At 42.8% G+C, this 20,288-nt stretch overlaps 1 protein-coding gene across 4 annotated transcripts in view; it reads right to left on the bottom strand.

Annotated features, from left to right (window-relative positions):
- LOC120064464 (solute carrier family 35 member F5-like) overlaps positions 1-19,470 on the bottom strand; it is a 37,398-nt gene extending 17,928 nt beyond the window's left edge. For 2 of the 4 annotated variants that reach the window (XM_039015053.1, XM_039015052.1), the window contains exons 1-12: positions 18,898-19,175; positions 18,359-18,449; positions 17,858-17,930; positions 17,598-17,739; positions 16,919-17,068; positions 16,684-16,749; positions 16,451-16,532; positions 7,992-8,182; positions 7,303-7,384; positions 6,962-7,049; positions 6,810-6,874; positions 6,340-6,444 (exon numbers count right to left, since the gene is read on the bottom strand). In XM_039015053.1, coding sequence (XP_038870981.1) covers positions 6,340-6,444; positions 6,810-6,874; positions 6,962-7,049; positions 7,303-7,384; positions 7,992-8,182; positions 16,451-16,532; positions 16,684-16,749; positions 16,919-17,068; positions 17,598-17,732 — 964 coding nt within the window. In that variant the 5' untranslated portion in view covers positions 17,733-17,739; positions 17,858-17,930; positions 18,359-18,449; positions 18,898-19,175. The other 2 variants (XM_039015055.1, XM_039015056.1) reach the window with 2 other exon arrangements.
- Between the last annotated feature and the right edge of the window lie 818 nt (positions 19,471-20,288).

The following is a 20,288-nucleotide window of genomic DNA, read 5'->3' as shown; positions in this document are numbered from 1 at the left end:
GTTTACATAGACTTAGGTTGGAGTCATTAAAACTCGTTTTTCAACGACTCCACAAATTTCTTGTTAACAAACTATAGTTTTGGCAAGTCGGTTAGGACATGTACAAGTCTGGTTCATCCTTGGGAGCAATTTCCAAACGCCTGAAGGTACCACATTCATCTGTACAAACAATAGTACACAAGTATAAACACCATGAGACCACGCAGCCGTCGTACCGCTCAGGAAGGAGCGGTCCTGTCTCCTAGAGATGAACGTACTTTGGTGCAAAAGTGCAAATCAATCCCAGAACAACAGCAAAAGGACCTTGTGAAGATGCTGGAGGAAGGTACAAAAGTATCTATATCCACAGTAAAACGAGTCCTATATCGACATAACCTGAAAGGCCGCTCAGCAAGGAAGAAGCCACTGCTCAAAAACCACCATAAAAAAGCCAGACTACGGTTTGCCACTGCACATGGGGACAAAGATCGTACTTTTTCGAGAAATGTCTTCTGGTCTGATGAAACAAAAATAGAACTGTTTGGCCATACTGACCATCATTATGTTTGTAGGAAAAAGGGGGAGGCTTGCAAGCCGAAGAACACCATCCCAATCGTGAAGCACGGGGGTGGCAGCATCATGTTGTGGGGGTGCTTTGCTGCAGGAGGGACTGGTGCACTTCACAAAATAGATGGCATCATGAGAACGGAAAATTATGTGGATAAATTGAAGCAACATCTCAAGACATCAGTTAGGAAGTTAAAGCTTGGTCACAAATGGGTCTTCCAAATGGACAATGACCCCAAGCATACTTCTAAAGCTGTGGCAAAATGGCTTAAGGACAACAAAGTCAAGGTGTTGGAGAGGCCATCACAAAGCCCTGACCTTTATCCTATAGAACATTTGTGGGCAGAACTGAAAAAGCATGTGCGAGCAAGAAGGCCTACAAACCTGACTCAGTTACACCAGCTGTCAGGAGGAATGGGCCAACATTCGCCCAACTTATTGTGGGAAGCTTGTGGAAGGCTACCCAAAATGTTTGAACCAAGTTAAACAATTTAAAGGCAATGCTACCAAATAATAATTGAGTGTATGTAAACTTCTGACCCACTGGGAATGTGATAATACAATCTGAAATAAATCATTCTCTCTACTATTATTCTGACATTTCACATTCTTAAAATAAAGTGGTGATCCTAACTGACCTAAGACAGGGAATTTTTACTAGGAATAAATGTCAGGAATTGTGAAAAACTGAGTTTAAATGTATTTGGCTAAGGTGTATGTAAACTTCCGACTTCAACTGAATGTACAGTTTATAGGAGATATATTCTCTCATACCTCCTAAAATCACATTCCTATCTTAACAAAATACTTTCATTTTTCATATTATATGCACAACGTATTGGTTGGAAACTTCACAGATAAAGGGGATATACTTTCCAAGTTTCAGTATTTCATTGATACAGTTTTTAATGACATCACAAAATAAAAAGCAATATTATATTAATTTTCCATAGGTCCCCACTGACCATTCCCCACAAGGTTATAAATATTGTTCCAGTATTCACATTTGACCGTGTTAGAGTTTAAGAGGGAAAACTGTCTGTGAAACAAAGATATTCCTTTGATTGATACTAAAGGGGGAGAAAGAGCCCACCTCCTCCTGTGATTTACAACAGAGTGTGAACTGTCAAACCGGCCCAGTTCCCTCTTCCTCTTTTCTGTGGGTGAGAGAAGGTCTGGTTATTGTCAATCATTGCCAAGCTGATCTGACCCATTGTGATCCTCACAGGACAGTCATGACAGTACCCTCCAAGCTCATCATTAAGCTCGAGGCCTGGATCTGAACCCCGCCCTGTGCAACTGGGTCCTGGACTTCCTGACGGGCCGCCCCCCAGGTGGTGAATGTAGGAAACAACACCTCCACTTCGCTGATCCTCAACACTGGTGCCGCACAAGATGCGTCCTCAGCTCCCTCCTGTACTCCCTGTTCACCCATGGCTGAGTGGCCACGCACACCTCCAACTCAATCATCAAGTTCGCAGACGACACAACAGTGGTAGGCCTGATTACCAACAATGATGAGACAGCCTACAGGAGGCGGTGAGGGTCCTGGGTGTTTGGTGCCAGGAAAATAACCTCACTCAACTTAAACAAAGCAAAGCAGCTGTTCGTGGACTTCGGGAAACCCCCCTATCAAAATCAACGGGACAGCAGTGGAGAAGTTGGAAGTTCCTCGGCGCATTAAGTACCGCAGTGCATCTCCTCCTCGTGAACTATACCAGATTTGCCAGTTCTTGCTGTGAGATGTTACCCCACTCTTCCACCAAGGCATCTGCAAGTTCCCGGACATTTCTGGGGGGGGAATGGCCCTAGCCCTCACCCTTGATCCAACAGGTCCCAGACGTGCTCAATGGGATAGAGATCCGGGCTCTTCGCTGGCCATGGCAGAACACTGACATTCATGTCTTGCAGGAAATCACGCACAGAACGAGCAGTATGGCTGGTGGCATTGTCATGCTCAAGGGTCATGTCAGGATGAGCCTGAAGGAAGGGTACCACATGAGAGAGGAGGATGTCTTCCCTGTAACGCACAGCGTTGAGATTGCCTGCAATGACAAGCTCAGTCCGATGATGCTGTGACACACCGCCCCAGACCATGACGGACCCTCCACCTCCGCTCCAGAGTACAGGCCTCGGTGTAACGCTCATTCCTTCGACGATAAACACGAAAGCTGTCAAGGCAAAGGGTGGCTACTTTGAAGAATCTCAAATATAAATATATTTAGATTTGTTTAACACTTTTTTGTTTACTACATGATTCCATGTGTGTTATTTCATAGTTATTCTACAATGTAGAAAATAGCACAAATAAAGAAAAACCCTTGAATGAGTAGGTGTGTCCAAACTTCGGACTGGTACTGTACATACAGAAGCAGAGATATTTACGTATATGGAGATCTTAACAATCCAATTGGGAGGTTAGATGACGATATAAATTATATTGATAATATTCCATTGCGTGTTGCTTTGGATGACTTTGTTAATCATCATGCGCAAACCCTATTAGAATTCCTTCAGGACACTAAAATGTGTATCATTAACGGAAGGATATGCCCCTGAAGCGATAACTTTACATCCATATCTGGCAAAGGACAAGCTGTGGTGGAGTATATAGCTACCCCCCACAACTATCTAGAAACTTGTTTGGAATTTAAGGTGTTACCCCCTACACAGACAGTTGAAGAATGCGGATGTTTTGACTTAATTGGAGAAAAAAAAAAGTTTGACTTCCTGATCATTCTCATTTATTTATGTTATTTTGTGTTGGCCACAAACTTTATCAACCAGGTATTACTGTGCATTATTCGGGGCAACAGATACATAACCCGTATAGGCCTATATTTAAGAAAAGACATGTGCCAAATGACTATGTTCTGAAATGTAGAGCTCTGGTGGAACTCATCAAAACTCTGCAAAGATGCCAAGAAACAACATTTGATTTAGATGTGTGGTATGGAACATTTTGTGATATCATATATTCTGAAATGGGGAAAAAATGATGCGAATAAAGAATACACCCCCAAGTCCAGGAAAGTTTACAAGCCGAACAAGCCTTATTGGAATGATGAGTTACGGTACCTATGGTCTGTAATGCGCAAGGCTGAGTACTTTTTTTTTTTTTTTACAGTGTGAAGATAGGAATACAACAGAAGAGCGTAGGAAGGAATTTAAGAAAAAACAGCATGTGTTTGATAAAAGACTGTGCATATTGAAACAGAGATATCAGAGAGGGCAGTTATTACAGCTTGAGGAGATACAGACAAGAAATCCTCAACAGTTTGAGCCAAATAAACAAGTTAGGACCAAAACGACATAAGAAAATAGCAGGGGCAGCTGAACTCTCATATTACGCAGGTACTTATGGAGTGGGAGAAGGGGATTGTTAGTTTGTTCTCAGGTAACGAAAATGTGGCATATTTTGGAGGAAGAATTTTATAAAGACATATGTTACCTGAGAACTAAACTGGAAAATACAATATTGCTCCACTTATATATGTAACCCGTACTTAAATGAGGAGCTGTCTGTGGCGGAAGTTTAGGTGATTGACCCTGCAAAAATGGGAACGCATTAGGCAATGGTGAACTGCCTAATGAAGTTTTAAAATCCCCTGAATTAAATGACGTCCTATATGATATGCTCCAAATTAGTTGAGTACAGTATACTGCCATCCACTTGGTATAAGTCTATAGTGAATCCCATTTCCAAATCTTTTAAAAAATGACCCTAAAGTCCCACTGAACTATTGAGGCATAAGTTTATTAAGTACGGTCTAGAAATTATATTCATCGATCCCCATTCTAGTGGAAGAACAAAATGGTTTTCGTCAATCCAGAGTATGTATAGATCATATCTTCTCGGTCTGTACAATAATCAGAAATAGATTACATGAAGAGAAGCCTACTTTTGCATTCTTAATTGATTTCCCAATAGCTTTTGATTTTGTAAATGGGGATATTTTAGCCTATAGTTTGTTAAAGGTAGGCGTTGATGGGAAATTTTATCACGCAATACAGTCTCTTTACAAAGTACCAATTGTTTGTGTGCATGTAAATTAATATCATACAGATTGGTTTCCCACACCCTCGAGTGTAAAACAAGACACCTTATCACCGACTGTTTTGGCTATGTTTGTACAGTACATTCGATAAGTATTCAGACCCCTTGACTTCATACACATTTTTTTTAACATTACAGCCTTATTATAAAATGGAAAAAATATATATTTATAAAAAATCCTCAATCTACACACTACCCCATAATGACAAAGCAAAAATAGTTTAGACAGTTTTGCTAATTTATATTAATTATTATAATTTTTTTTAAATTATTACATAAGTATTCAGACCCTTTACTTAGTACTTTGTTGAAGCACCTTTGGCAGCTATTACAGCCTCGAGTCTTCTTGGGTATGATGCTACAAGCTTGGCACACCTTTATTTGGGAAGTTTCTCCCATTCTTCTCTGCAGATCCTCTCAATCTCTGTCAGGTCGGATGGGGAGCGTCGCTACACAGCTATTTTCAGGTCTCTCCAAAGACGTTCGATTGGGTTCAAGTCCAGGCTCTGGCTGGGCCACTCAAGGACGTTCAGAGACTTGTCCCAAAGCCCCTCCTGCGTCGTCTTGGCTGTGTGCTTAGGGTCGTTGTCCTGTTGGACGGTGAACCTTCGCCTCGGTCTAAGGTCCTGAGCGCTCTGGACCAGGTTTTCATCAAGGATCTCTCTGTACTTTGCTCCGTTAATCTTTCCCTCTATCCTAACTAGTCTCCCAGTCCCTGCCGCCGAAAAACATCCCCAAAGCATGATGCTGCCACCCCACTTCATTGTAGGGATGGTGCCAGGTTTCCTCCAGACATCACACTTGGTATTCAGGCCAAAGTGTTAAATCTTGGTTTCAACAGACCAGAGAATATTTAGGTGCCTTTTGGCAAACTCCAAGCAGGCTGTCATGTGCCTTTTACTGAAGAGTGGCTTCCGTCAGGCCATTCTTCTTTAAAGGCCTGATTGGTAGAGTGCTGCAGAGATGGCTGTCCTCCTGGAAAGGTCTCCAATCTCCACAGAATAACTCTAGAGCTCTGTCAGAGTGACCATTGGGTTCTTGGTCACCTCCCTGACCAAGGCCCTTATCCCCCGATTTTTCTTTTTGGCCAGGCGGCCAGCTCTAGTAAGATTCAGGGTGGTTCCAAACTTCTTCCATTTAAGAATGATGGAGGGCAAGGTGTTCGTGCCTCGAAACAATCTGGTGTTGGAGCTCTACGGACAATTCCTTTGACCTCACAGCTTTTTTTTTTTTTTTTTTTAATAGACAGTTGTTTGCCTTTCCGAATCATGTCCAATCAATTGAATTTACCACAGGTGGAAAATCCAATCAAGTTGTAGAAACATCTCAAGGATGATCAATGGAAACAGGATGCATCTGAGCTCAATTCTGAGTCATGCAGCAAAAAGGTCTGAATACTTATGTAAATAAGGTATTTCTGTTTTCTATTTTTAATACATTTGGTAAAATTTCCAAAAACTTGTTTTTGCATTGTCATTATGGGGTATTGTGTGTAGATTGCTGAGGATTTTTATTTATTTAATCCGTTTTAGAATAAGGCTGTAACATAAGACATTTTTGAAAAAATCATGGGGTCTGAATACTTTCCGAAGGCACTGTATATACCTATAATCAATTCAGGAGCATTACATAGAGTTATATCAGGAAATAAAAGAGCATCTGAAAATCAGCAGCAGACCAAGCTGCCACACTTGACTCTAGTAAGAAAGGTCATAGATGATCTATGATCTACATACCAAAGAACATGGGGATGTCCAGCTTGTCTTCCCGGTCCACCTTCCTCTTGATCATGACGATGTAGACTGCGTACAGAGCAGCCCCAGCCAATGACCACAGAGAGCCTGAACACAACATGACTTCATCATCACGTTACATCCCTGTATCATGAGTTTACAACTCTCATGGTTACACTCCAAATGGTTTTTCTGCTAGCAATGCAAGCAAACGTGACATCGTGACATGGCTTGCACTTTCAGAGTAGATTTAATGGTTTAATAATACATTGTTTTTATATAGCATATTTATATGACACAAGGACGCGTTAAAGTAGTACATCAAGTACAGTACAAGACATGCCAAATACAACCAATATGAAGAGGGATAGGAGGGAGGCAGGAATAAGGAATATAGGGGGAAAAAAGCCTAATAAAAACAAAAGATTTTGAGGAAAGAACTTTATCTACAGCACTTCTATCTCCCTGGTTACCTATAGTGCCTTTTCCATCAGGGCTGTCCATGCTGGAGAAACTGACCAGAACCACTCCTCCCATGCTACAGGGAAAGAGACCAGAGAAACAGTGTCACTACAGAGTAACAACCCAGAGTAACTACAATAATTCAGCTGATGTCAAGGCTTACCTCAGAGCCACAGCTAAGAGCTTGGACAGAGTAAAGCGGTCGCTGCTATTACTGGGAAATATGGCCGCCAGGATGAGGGTGAAGAGACCTGGTGAGGAGGAAAATAACAGCGAGACTGTTCACAACACGTACTGTACAGAGTTAAACCTGTTCAAGGTGAAATGTTTAAATACATATGCTGTGATTTTCCAACATTGGAACATTACTTTGCAACAATGTTATTACAAAGGCCCATAATGACTATTAGAAAAAAGTTATAATCATCTGTGTTTTTTCTATTCATTGTAAGATCCTACATGTACATTTCGCTGAGTAAAATCACATTTAGTATATGGACTCACCTGAAGTGGAGGACAGAATGTTCACTATGGCAACCTGCGTGTCCGACAGGGCCTCTTGGTAGGAGAGGTTTGCTAGGAACCACTGTGAGGGAGAGAAGTAGGAGAGGGAGAAGTGTCAGCATGACACACCTCTGATTTGTAACAAAGATGGTAGTTTACTTACTAGTACTAATCGTGTGTGTAGTCATTGCTCATGTGGGAAATGAGTTATGATACCAACTTTGGGCTTGTCAACAAATCTTTGTAAGACAAACGAGTTGAATATTCTACATGCATAATGTGTTAATTTATACCCATTTACACTATTCATGAAGGGAGAAGTCCAAAGCCATGACTTGTTGAGCGTATTCTTCAGCAAACACACTCTGCAGCAAAATGAGTAGTACCACCAGCAATAACTCAATGATAATAACAGAAACGTTTTGGTTAACTTACCTTGCAAATTGACAGTAATGTCAGTAATGAGAGACATCATCAAAAAGCTCTCATAGCCAAATGCATTTGAACCAGATCCCAAATGCAGGTACTCCAAAGACGCATTCTAGATATAATTCCCCCCCCCTCCAACTTAATAGGGACGTTCCAAGCTAGTATACAAAATGTCTAGTCTAACAAGTCATATGTCTACACACAATCCCCCTCAAACGGATAAAAATAAAGTTATTTGAATTAGACTTGAATTAACTTACCACAAAGCAGAAGAAGAAGCTGATCTTGGCCACGTCGGTGACGGTGAGCTTTCCCACCGTGCGGAGCATGGACTCGTGGTCCTTGGCGGCGGGGTAGGACATGCGCGACAGCTTGGCCTCCAGGGCCTGTGTGGACGGGAGCTGGCGCACCTCCAGGATGTTGCTGAAGCGCACCCGTTGCTTTTTAGAGGCTGAGAGGTTGGAGGGAAAGGACAGGGGGTAAACTGGTAGATGGGTCACAGCATGACCAATAGAATGAACCGGACAATGAAAACTTTAAGTAGAAATAAAGCATGCGCTAGCTTATGCCATTGTTTTAGGAACCAAAACCATGAGAACATTTTGCACAGTCATTCTCTGAAAAGCATCTCATACCCTATACTGTGCTTTAGGCACAATAGCCTGGGATTGAAGGGCAGCTTTCGAATTAGAACCACAATTGCCACTTTCCTCAAAATGTGACCCATCACGTAAACTCAGCCAAAACAGAGATGCTAGTTTTAGGTCCAAACAAAGAGATCTTGCTGTTGGATTGGACAATCAATCTCGATGGCAATGTAGTCGTCTTAAATAAAACTGAAGGACCTCTGCGTTACTCTCGACCCTGATCTCTCCTTTTTCCATCTTCGTAGCACTGCGGAAAAAGCTAATCCATGCTTTTGTCACTTCAAGATTAGACTACGTCAATGCTCTACTCATGGCTACCTGGATAAGGCACTAAATAAACCTCAGTTAGTGCTAAAAATGGCTGCTAGAATCTTAACTAGAACCCAAAAAGTTGATCATATTACTCCAGTGCTAGCCTCTCCCATACTGGGTTCCTGTTAAGGTTAGGGCTGATTTCAAGGTTTTACTGCTAACCTACATAGCATTACATGGACTTTCTCCTACCTATCTCGCCAATTTGGTCCTGCCGTACATAGCTACAAGTATGCTACGGTCACAAGACGCAGGCCTCCTTATTGTTCCTAGAATTTCTAAGCAAACAGCTGGAGGCAGGGCTTTCTCCTATTGAGCTCAATTTTTATGTTATGGTCTGCCGATCCATGTTAGAAATGCAGACACGGTTTCAACCTTTAAGTCTTTACTGAAGACTCATCTCTTTAGTCAAATAAAATACAATTGTATTTGTCACATGCCGAATACAACAGGTGTAGACCTTACAGTGAAATGCTTACTTACAAGCCCTTAACCAACAATGCAGCTTTATGAAAATCCCCCCCAAAAAAGTAAGAGATAAGAATAACAAATTATTAAAGAGCAGCAGTAAATAACAATAGTGGGGCTATATACAGGGGGTACCGGTACAGAGTCAATGTGCGGGGGCACCTGTGTCAAGGTAATTGAGGTAATATGTACATGTAGGTAGAGTTATTTAAGTGACTATGCATAGATAATAACAGAGAGTAGCAGCAGTGTAGAAGGGGGGGGGGGGGGCGATGCAAATAGTCTGGGTAGCCCTTTGATTAGCTGTTCTGGGGTCTAATGGCTTGGGGGTAGAAGCTGTTTAGAAGCCTCTTGGACCTAGACTTGGCACTCCGGTACCGCTTGCCGTGCGGTAGCAGAGAGAACAGTCTATGACTAGGGTGGCTGGAGTCTTTGACAATTTTTAGGGCCTTCCTCTGACACCGCCTGGTATAGAGGTCTTGGATGGCAGTAAGCTTGGCCATGGTGATGTACTGGGTCGTAAGCACTACCCTCTGTAGTGCTTTGCGATCGGAGGCCGAGTAGTTGCCATACCAGGCAGTGATGCAACCCGTCAGGATGCTCTCGATGATGCAGCTGTAAAACCTTTTGAGGATCTGAGGACCCATGCCAAATCTCTTCAGTCTCCTGGGGGGGAATAGGTTTTGTCGTGCCCTCTTCACGACTGTCTTGGTGTGCTTGAACCATGTTAGTTTGTTGGTGATGTGGACACCAAGGAACTTGAAGCTCTCAACCTGCTCCACTACAGCCCCGTCAATGAGAAAGGGGGCATGATTGGTCCTCCTTTTCCTGTAGTCCACAATCATCTCCTTTGTCTTGATCACGATGAGGGGGAGGTTGTTGTCCTTGCACCACACGGTGCTGATGGTGCGGTATGCAAATTGGAGTGACCAGCCTTTCAAAGCATTTCATGGCTACAGACGTGAGTGCTACGGGACGGTAGTCATTTAGGCAGGTTACCTTAGTGTTCTTGGACACAGGCACTATGAGGGTCTGCTTGAAACATGTTGGTATTACAGAGAGAGGTTGAAAATGTCAGTGAAGACACTTGCCAGTTGGTCAGCACATGCTCGGAGTAAACATGCTGGTAATCCGTCTGGCCCTGCGGCCTTGTGAATGTTGACCTGTTTAAAGGTCTTACATAGATCGGCTGCGGAGAGCATGATAACACAGTTGTCCGAAACACACGACGTCCTCGATGCACTTATTGATGAAGCCAATGACCGATGTGGTGTACTCCTCAATGCCATCGGAAGAATCCCAGAACATATTCCAGTCTGTGCTAGCAAAACAGTCCTGTAGCTTAGTATCTGCTTCATCTGACTACTTTTTTATAGACCGAGTCACTGGTGCTTCCTGCTTTAATTGTTGCTTGTAAGCAGGAATCAGGAGGATAGAATTGTGGTCAGATTTGCCAAATGGAGGGTGAAGGAGAGCTTTGTACGCGTCTCGGTGTGTGGAGTAAAGGTGGTCTAGAATTTTTTCCCCTCTGGTTGCACATTTAACATGCTGATAGAAATTAGGTGAAACTGATTTAAGTTTCCCTGCATTAAAGTCCACGGCCACTAGGAGCGCCGCCTCTGGATGAGCGTTTTCCTGTTTGCTTATGGCGGCATACAGCTCATTGAGTGGGGTTTTAGTGCCAGCATCGGTCTGTAGTGGTATGTAGACAGCTACGAAAAATACAGATGAAAACTCTCTAGGTAGATAGTGTGGTTCGTCCTATTTATTGTCCAGCGATTTAATGTTAGCTAGCAGGACGAAAGGCAAAAGGCAGATTAGCCACTCGCCGGCTGATCCTCACAAGGCACCCTGATCTTTTTCCGCAAAATCTCAATTTCTTCCTCCAGCGAATGACAGGGTTCTGGGCCTGGTCGGGTGTCTGTAGTATATCCTTCCCGTCTGACTCATTGAAGAAAAACTGTCTAATCTGAAGTAAGTAATCGCAGTTCTGATGTCCAGAAGCTCTTTTCGGTCACAAGAGACGGTAGCAGCAACATTATGTACAAAACGTACGAACAACACGAAAAAACTAACAAAATACCATGGTTGGTTAAGAGCCGATAAGACTGCAGCCATCACCTCCGGCGCCATCATAAACATCTGTAGTAGGTCCTATGATTGAGTGCAGTATGGCCCAGGGGTGCGAAGGTGAACGGCAAGGCACTAAAGTGACGAACCACCCTTGCTGTCTCTGCCTGGCCGGCTCCCCTCGGATTCTCTGACCCTATTACAAGAGTCACTGGCTTGCTCATGCTCTCCCATCCTTCCCATCCTCTCCCATCCTTCCTGTTCACCCTGTGGTGGGGGAGATCTTTGTGGGCTATACTTGGCCTTGTCTCAGGGTAGTAAGTTAGTGTGTTGATCCCTTTGGTGGTGTGGGGGGGCTGTGCTTTGGCAAAGTGGTGGGGTTATATCCTGCCGGGTTACCCTGTCCGGGGTTAACTTTGGACGGGGCCACAGTGTGCTCCAACCACCCCTGTCTCAGTCCCCAGTACCTATGCTTTAATACTCTATGTGCCGGGGAGCTAGGGACAGACTGTCATATCTGGTGTAATTCTCCCGGAGATCCTGAGCCCTAGGACCATTTCTCAGGACAACATGGCTATACGACTCCTGGCTGTCCCCAGTCCACCTGGTTGTGCTGCTGATCCAGTTTCTGCTGTTCTGCCTGTGGCTATGGAACCCTGACCTGTTCACCTTGTCCTGGACCTGCTGTTACAACCCTCCTCTGCTGGTCATCTATGTACGTTTGAACATTTTGAAGAACGATCTGGCCTTAATGGCCATGTACTCTTATACTCTCCACCTCGGCACACCCAGAAGAGGACTGACCACCCCTCAGAGCCTGGTTCCTCTCTCGGTTTCTTCCTTGGTTCCTGCCTTTCTAGGGAGGTTTTCCTAGCCACTGTGCTTCTACATCTTCATTGCTTGCTCTTTGGGGGTTTTAGGCTCAGTTTCTGTATAAGCACTTTGCGACAACTGCTGATGTAAAAAGGTCTTTATAAATAAAGGTGATTTGATTAATTGACTTGAACGTGTGAGACCCCTAGAGGTCTTTGCGGGACTGATTTCTTCTTCTTCCTGCTGCTTTTCATACATCACCCGCCCACTCCCGATGGCTTTTTGTCTGACTCCCACCCACGCCCACAAAAACAGGTTTCACAGTCCTGCAAATGTTATTTTAGGTGTATCTGACTCAGCTCGCTTGGCAGCTTTGGTCCCAGCCATTTTGGGCCGTATATGCACAAAAATAACTTAAGAAACGCAAGAATTACCAGAGATTCTCGCTCGGCCCATTGTATTAGGCTATCGGTATTAGGCCTAATAGGCTATATCAGCCAATAGGCTAAACATAGTTTGAAAGAGAGCCAAAGTTGGAGGAGAGCGGACATTTGCACTTTCTCGAACTACGTTTTGCATATAGCCTACCTCTTAGGAGTGGGATGATTTGCAGGCAGATAACAAGTGATCTGACAAGACAATGTAGTAAACTATAGCCCGATCAAGTTTATGAAGTAGATATTCTTGGAAAGATAACTGTCCCGTGCTTCACCACCCATACATAGCCTAGTGCCGATAGGTCTACTCTATTGAATTGAGACCACACGAGCACCTGATCTCGCACGTCCAACTAGGAGAGTGAAGGTAGGCTATTGAACTTGAAGCAGTAAGAATGATGAGAGCGGACACTGACTTCCTCTTGAGCAACGTTTTGCATATAGCCTACCTTTAGGAGCGGGACGATTTGCAGGCAGAGACAAATAAATTGTAATAGGCTATTTATTGAAAAGGAAAAGGCGCAAAGAATGATGATCCAAAAAAGTGCGCACTTGATTCCGCACGCCCAACTAGGAGAGATAGGCTACTTAACTTGAAGCAGCGAATGATGAGAGTTTGTGAATAGTGTGACAGAGATGTGCTTTTAATAAAAATAGATAGGTTAACGCATACAAAACGGAAATACGGCAGTTTCCAAATAATCTGCGGGTCTAAAAATATGTTAATCCTAAAGTTGTTAGTCTGACCACCCGGTCCCGCCTGCAGCATGAAAAATGACGACCGCGCCACAATGATCTCTGTCAGGGCCTGTAATGCAGCCCTCTAGCGACATACTGTAATCAGCCAATAACGATCAGCCAAGACAGAGAAATATGAAATCCTGTCATTGTCTCATAGAAAAAAACTAAGCCCCAGTGTCACTCAATGGTCAGACAGAGTTCTCATGAGACAACCTTTCCTTTCACATTGTTTATCGACTCACTATCCTGAGTCAAACCTGGGAGGGCCATCACATCGAACAGCTCAACAGCCCCCTCTGTTGGTCAACACCGCAAAGTGTATTTTCCAATCTACAACTTCATTATTTGCTAAGGTCTTTACACGTTTCTTCCTAGGAAAACCTAGAATTTTTTATGATTGCTTGAAATGTTATGAAATAAATAATTGTTTTGAAGGCTTTGCATTCCATATCCAAAGGACCTTAAAATTCTGAATGTTTGGTTAAATTGTTGCCAAGAGATTTTCTGAATTCAGTCCTCACCTGGCAAGCTAAGATTCCGCTGATTTTTCTGTCTCTCTGGTGGATAATTGCAGAACTTCATTGGAACAACTTTCGTCAACTCTTGCAATCTTATTCTGAATCAAAGGTCTGACGACATTTACAATTGGAGATATACCCTTAGAAGGTTTGAGCCTGTGATCTTCACTAGGTGGAGATGAGGGAGTCTGATTTTGATCTTGTTGCCTCTCCCATATCTCTGGAGGAGTTTTACAAATCTGTTGTGGATTCTACCAAGAGCTGGGATGAGACCCATGACATCATGAGAGACTATTACAGCAAACTTATTGAAAAGAGGGATGCAGTGAATGTGGACTTTTGTGGAAAGGAGAACAAGAAATAATAAGCACTTAGAAAGAATCAGAGACCAGCTGGTGAAAACGATCAGCTGTGTGATGAGAAGTCATCAATGCATTTAGTGCCACCTTAAGAAGAATGAAAGTTCTCAAGAAAAAACAGTCTCACAAGCTGCTCCTTGAAAATATCCCGAAAAGATCAAGAACCAGAGGATGGAAGCTGAGGTGCAGAAGCTTCAGAAGCAGCTGTCAATCAAATCAATTTGCAGGCCCGGAGGCCAGTGCTCACGCAATAATTTGGTTCTGGGACCAAAGAATATACACATTACTATTATTTATTATAATGTTAGGGCTATTATTTTATTAATTTGTTTAAACCAATTCCTAATATTTACCCATCTTTGGTAAAAATTGCAACAAGATGAGAAGCCAATACAACTCGAGGGAGGGAGACAGCTGGACACATTGCCAGTCAAATTACAAGACCATGTGTGGTTGTAGACTGTCAAGAGGGATGATCTTACATTTAAAAACCATTAATAACAGTAAATGCAAGTTATGCGATGCTCCTTATCCCCACGGTGGTCAGGATTATCATATTCTGTCAGTTAATTGTCTTTTAAATTTGACCACATCTAGCTCTCTTATGTAGAGAACAAAGACTGCCCATAGGGTAAAACAAGTAAATTATTGAAAATAGAAAAGGTCATCTCAAATACCAAGACAGTTCAGAGGATTCCTACTCTCCAACGTGATAAAAAAATGATTATTGAAGGGTTTCTTTCAACAACACTCATTAATTCTATCTGGTAAATGTAAGTGCCTTCAGAAAGTATTTAACCCCAGTACCTTTTCCACATTGGCTTGACGACTTCTAAAGCTTAAATTTAAAATGGATCAACTTAAAATGTTATATCACTAATATACACACAATATCCAATTATGTCAAAGTGGGTTTTATTTTGACAAATTTTGACAAAATAATTCAAATGTAAAGATGAAATGTCTTGAGTCAATAAGTATTCAACCCCTCTGTTATGGCAAACCTAAATAAATTCAGGAGTAAAAATTTGCTATAAGGTCGCTCAGTCGCTGGTGACCAGGGAGGTTTCCCAATGCCTCGCAAAGAAGGGCACCGATTGGTAGACGGGTAAAAACATATATTAAAAAAGTAACAGACACTGAATATCCCTTTCAGCATGGTGAAGTTATTAATTGGGCTTTGGATGGTGTATCAATAGACCCAGTCACTAAAGATACAGGTGTCCTTCCTAACTCAGTTGCCTCAGAGGAAGGAAACTGCTCAGGGATTTTACGATGCGCCAAAAGTAATTGTAAAACAGTTACATCGCTTATTGGCTATGATAGGGCAAAACTGAGGGTGGATCATGAACATTGTAGTTACTCCACAATACTAACCTAAAAGACAGACTGAAAATAAGGAAGCCTAAACAGAATAAAAATATTCCAAAACATGCATCCTGTTTGCAACAAGGTAGTAATGTAATACTCCAGAGAATGTGGCAAAAAAAGTAACTTTTTATCCCGAATACAAAACATTGAAAGACGGATCCAGAATTCTAAATAATGTCACGGGTCTGTGTCGGATCTGATATGATTGTCACGGGTATCGGGTATGTGGAATTTTAACTGACTTGTCCAGAAGGGCCCGTACAGATCCGAACAAGACTGCTGCAGTAGACAGAGATGCACTTGCTTTTCAAGAGAGTGAAGCGTGGCGCGTGTAGCTTGTTGTTGGCCAATCATAAAGCAGCAATAGGCTACAGTCGCAGACAGGTACTACGTAATCATTTTTGATTATAAATAACCTATCTATGGCAGCTATTAGTCTAGTATAGTGCTAATCGGCTTGGTTGGTTGCTGTCTCTTGTCTCGCCCTCCCTCCTCCCTGTGTCACTCACTCACTCACAGTTCGGCCCCTCCCCCACCTGCTTGAGAGGCACCTCTCTCCTTCCTCTCGCGCTTTATCAATCTGACAAGGTCAATACGGAACGGGTCTAGTTGTCACCTCTAGTCCAAAGCTCTTAGAGAAACTTACCAAAGAAGACTTACACCTATAATTGCTGACAAATGTGTTTCTAACATGTATTGACTCTGGGGGCTGAATACTAATCAAGTTATATGAGTGTTATTTTAATTTTTTCCCACTTTGACATGAGTATTTTGTGTATATAGTTGACAAAAAATGACAATTAAATCCATTTTAATCCCGCTTTGTAACAAAAGCAAAAGGGGTTGAATGCTTTCCGAATGCACTGTATCAGTTTGAAGGCTTCATTTACCAGCAGAAAAAGGCAATACATTGCATTACTTATAGATCAGTCTGTTGGTTAGTCTTCTTATTTCTCTATTTAAAAAAAAGTTGTAACACTCACTGGAATCACAATCTCCAATGGCACAGTTTGTATGTTCAGCCGGAAGGTCCTGAAACTTCACTGGAACATACAAGGGTTCACTCTGAAGAAAGAAATATCGAGTTCAACTAATGCACTAACTAAAAGCATTACTTATCGTCCCATTTATTTTCATTGCAGTATATTCAGCCAGCCAATAGTAAAATCAAATTGAGAGTAAGAGAGAATACAAAAAGCAAATCAATTATACTCACTAGGGTATGGTCATTCAAACTGGTGTCGTTGATACAGGGGGTAAAGTAGGCCTCGGCATCAGCAAACTGTGGAGAGAGGCGCTATAGGTTAGACTGGGCTGTTTTATCATAGCAAATCAACATAGTATCAACGACTACTACTAAGATACTGCACTAAGCAACAATTCATCTTTAGATGGAAACAACAATGTATCGTTGCCTCCCTGTGGTTGTGAGACATCAGTGCTATACGTACAAAGGCTGCGTGTCGTCCCTGGAGACTGCCCGTGCACTGCTGCCTCCATGGCCGCCACAGCAGGAACCCCAGCAGGTACAGCACAAACATGGAGGTCTTGGTGAACGTGCTGAAGAAGGGCTTGTTGTACTCCTGCCGCTTGAATATGTACTGGGGGGGGGAAATAGAGAAAATACTCATGACTTACTGTACAAATGGCTGGAACTTAAAACTGATCCAGTGCAGATTTTTTTTTAATAAATAGGGAGAGGTCACTTTGAAACTAATGAGATGTGGCTAATCCTAGTATTCAAAACTGCCACCTAGTCCCTACTTGTGTAGTTCTGCAAAGGCTGGACAGATATTAGCAACATAGTGAAAACATGACCCCACTGGAAGGCAAGGTGAACCTACTACCATATTCTTATTCAATCCTTTTAAATCTATCGGGTAGGGGTTAGGGGTCAAGCATTGTCTTATAATTGAGCACTAGTCTTAAGCTTTAGCATATTAGCCAAAATAAGGGTTGCCTAACCCAGGCCATCCAGTTCTGCAATGTTGCTGGTTTTCATGTCTCCCTGTGCACCCTCTGTCTGGAGAGTGCACCTGACAATCAGTTCCAAGCTAAAATGCTAATACAATAATAAGTAGGCCTGTGGCCTGCGGAACCAGGGGACTACAGGAAGTGCTAGTGTCTTACTGAGGTGAGCTCAGAGGAGGCCACCCAGATGATGTCCACCAGCAGGAGGATGACCACCCCCAGGGCCATGCGTCTCCGCTGGGCCACTGTGCTGCCCTGAGACCCCATGCGGTTCATGAGGAACACCCACACCATCTGGACACTGCTTGACAAACACACAAACTCGTTATCGCACAAACACACACACATTTAAAACAACTTTTTACAAACTGTAATACCAAAAAGTCTGAGATGTTTTTCAGATGTGACAGTGACAGTACCTGGAAATCCTAATTCAGGATTATTCAGCGTTTTGGACGTTCTGACTCTCCTCAGTCAGGCAGGAATCTGAAACTGAGTCAAAGTAGGTCATGAGAAAATTGTGCAACAGTCCTCCTATCTGCTGTGCACAGAGCTCATCACATGCAATCTCTTATCAATTAATGTTGTTATGTAACACTGAACGTTGTTGTTGGGGTGAAAATCCATATGGACATCTGGAAACCAGAAAGATGACACAGGCTAGGCCTAATTGTTGGGTGAAAACAGTTTCCCAGGACACAAGAATGTGGGTTTTGTTCAGAGCAACATCAACCAAAGCTACTGTCTTTTTTGTGACATAACAAACTCAATTTAACACATTATTTTCACATCTATTCAATTGCTCTTTTGAACTGGTTTCCCCACAAATACATACATGGTCCTAAGTGAGGAACGTCCAGACCCCACTCTATCCCTGTCAGCCGGCGTATTACATTTAGAACCCTTGTACACTTTCTCACCGGTCTCTCGATGCGTTCTGCCCAGGTTGGCCTAGTGTCAAAGTACACCTCTAGGCACCCGATCGTCTCCACCCTCAGGCGTACCTTCAGCCTGATAAAGAACACTGTCTGAGTTATCTATAGAAAACCTGATTCTCCACCTCAACGATTGCTTCCTGTACCTTCCTGACTGCGTATGGTACATGTATTCCCTTCTAACCATAAGGCCCCATCATCTTCAAATGAAGACCTTTCGATACCTAACGTGAGCTAGCAAGAGCAACAATTTCTTCCTCTGCTCACCACGACTCACAAGCTTGTTAGCTACATGCAAATTAGACAGATGCTAGCTAGCTAATTTAGTGTACCTGAATTAGTTTACAATATAGCTAGCAATGTCTTTTTTGTTGCAATATGGTACATGCAGTACTGTAGAAACATACGGAGGTCATTGTTAGCTAACATTAGCTAGCTATCCCGAAGTTTAACGTTACAGCTAACTTAGCTGGCTAAGTTGGCTAGCTAGCCGGCAACATCAACAACAAACCATTCGTATTTACCTAGCTACCGGTAGATGGCAAGTAGGCTTCGTTCTTTTTGACGTGGTCGTTACTTCTTCGCCTTTGCAGAAAAATACAACTGCTGGATCATCAGTAATAAACGTACAATATGCGATGATAACACAAATATCTAAACTGGTTTCGATGTAAACATGAACACTCCTTCTCTTCTTCTATGGTATATTATTGACGATCACAGAATGTAATGTGCATCCCGCCATCTATTATGCGGGATGGAAACAGGATTCCCCTTCTGTTAATTTTTTTTTTAACAGATCTGATACCTACACAGGCTCAAGGGGAACCTGGGAGTGCGTTTTTTTCCGGTCTTCAAATGTAAAATCCTTAGGTCCCAAAAACTTTTCTGCTGCAGCCACAATAATGTCCAGTTTTTTAGACTTGTGATATACAGTTTATAACTGTGGCGACACTCTTTCTTCTTGTTGTGGCTTTCCGGCAGACTAGACGCCGTGTTGCATATTGCTGTCTTTCTCAGGTCAGAGTGCGAATTGCACATTTTGGTCACATTTCAGTCCTCTACTCTCTTCACTGCCGCAGCATAGGAAACGTGCCCTGTCAAACTCTGGTAATCTCAACCTGTCTCTCTCTCACAGGGCACTTTGGATCCCCAGCTTCATGGGCACACCAACAATTGACACACAGTGCTTTCTCATTCCAACTGTAATGTTCCTCTGACTATGCCCTCCTGCACATTTCTCACATCGTGGGAACCTAAAGCACCGTAGCGGGTTCGGAACATAGGACCTGACAGAATAGCAAATATAACCTAACCTGACTTTATCTGGAAAAAACTCTCTGTCAAAGCTCAACAAGACAGACGGTATTCTCAGTTGCGCCATTGCCACTGGGTCTACGTTTCACCAAACGGCAGGTGTCAAACACTAGGAATATTCCTTTTCATTTGATCCACCTCTACACTCAACGCTATGGGCTGGGACCCAGCAAAATTGCACTACTACACCCTGTCTCTCGATTCTTCATAACATTAATGCCTCCCATTAACACTCCTAATTCTTCTTCTTGTTCTATGATATTATGGCAGTCCCCAAGCATACGTTAGAGGTGCATGTCGCCAACCTGTGTGGGATGTGTGTCCGCCTACTGTTCTGGAGTGTGAAATTAGTTTTTGTGAAAAAAAGGGGAGGGAAAAATGCATCATTGTTTTAAAAAAAGCCCTACCAACTAACCCTACATCCATTAAAACCTCACCACTATTCCACTACTTTGGCCTTTCTTATCCTAGAACACTATCATTCAATACAACTTGTCATTAAAGGTAGACTTAGCCAAATTACGTTGCCACGAGCAGCACCGCAGATATTGAGATGAGCAAGATGCAAGACTTCGCTCTCACTAGCTAGGTTTCCATC

Source organism: Salvelinus namaycush, chromosome 19 (genome assembly GCF_016432855.1).
Source record: "Salvelinus namaycush isolate Seneca chromosome 19, SaNama_1.0, whole genome shotgun sequence".
Classification (NCBI taxonomy): domain Eukaryota; kingdom Metazoa; phylum Chordata; class Actinopteri; order Salmoniformes; family Salmonidae; genus Salvelinus; species Salvelinus namaycush.
This window is presented reverse-complemented; position numbering and strand designations above follow the sequence as displayed.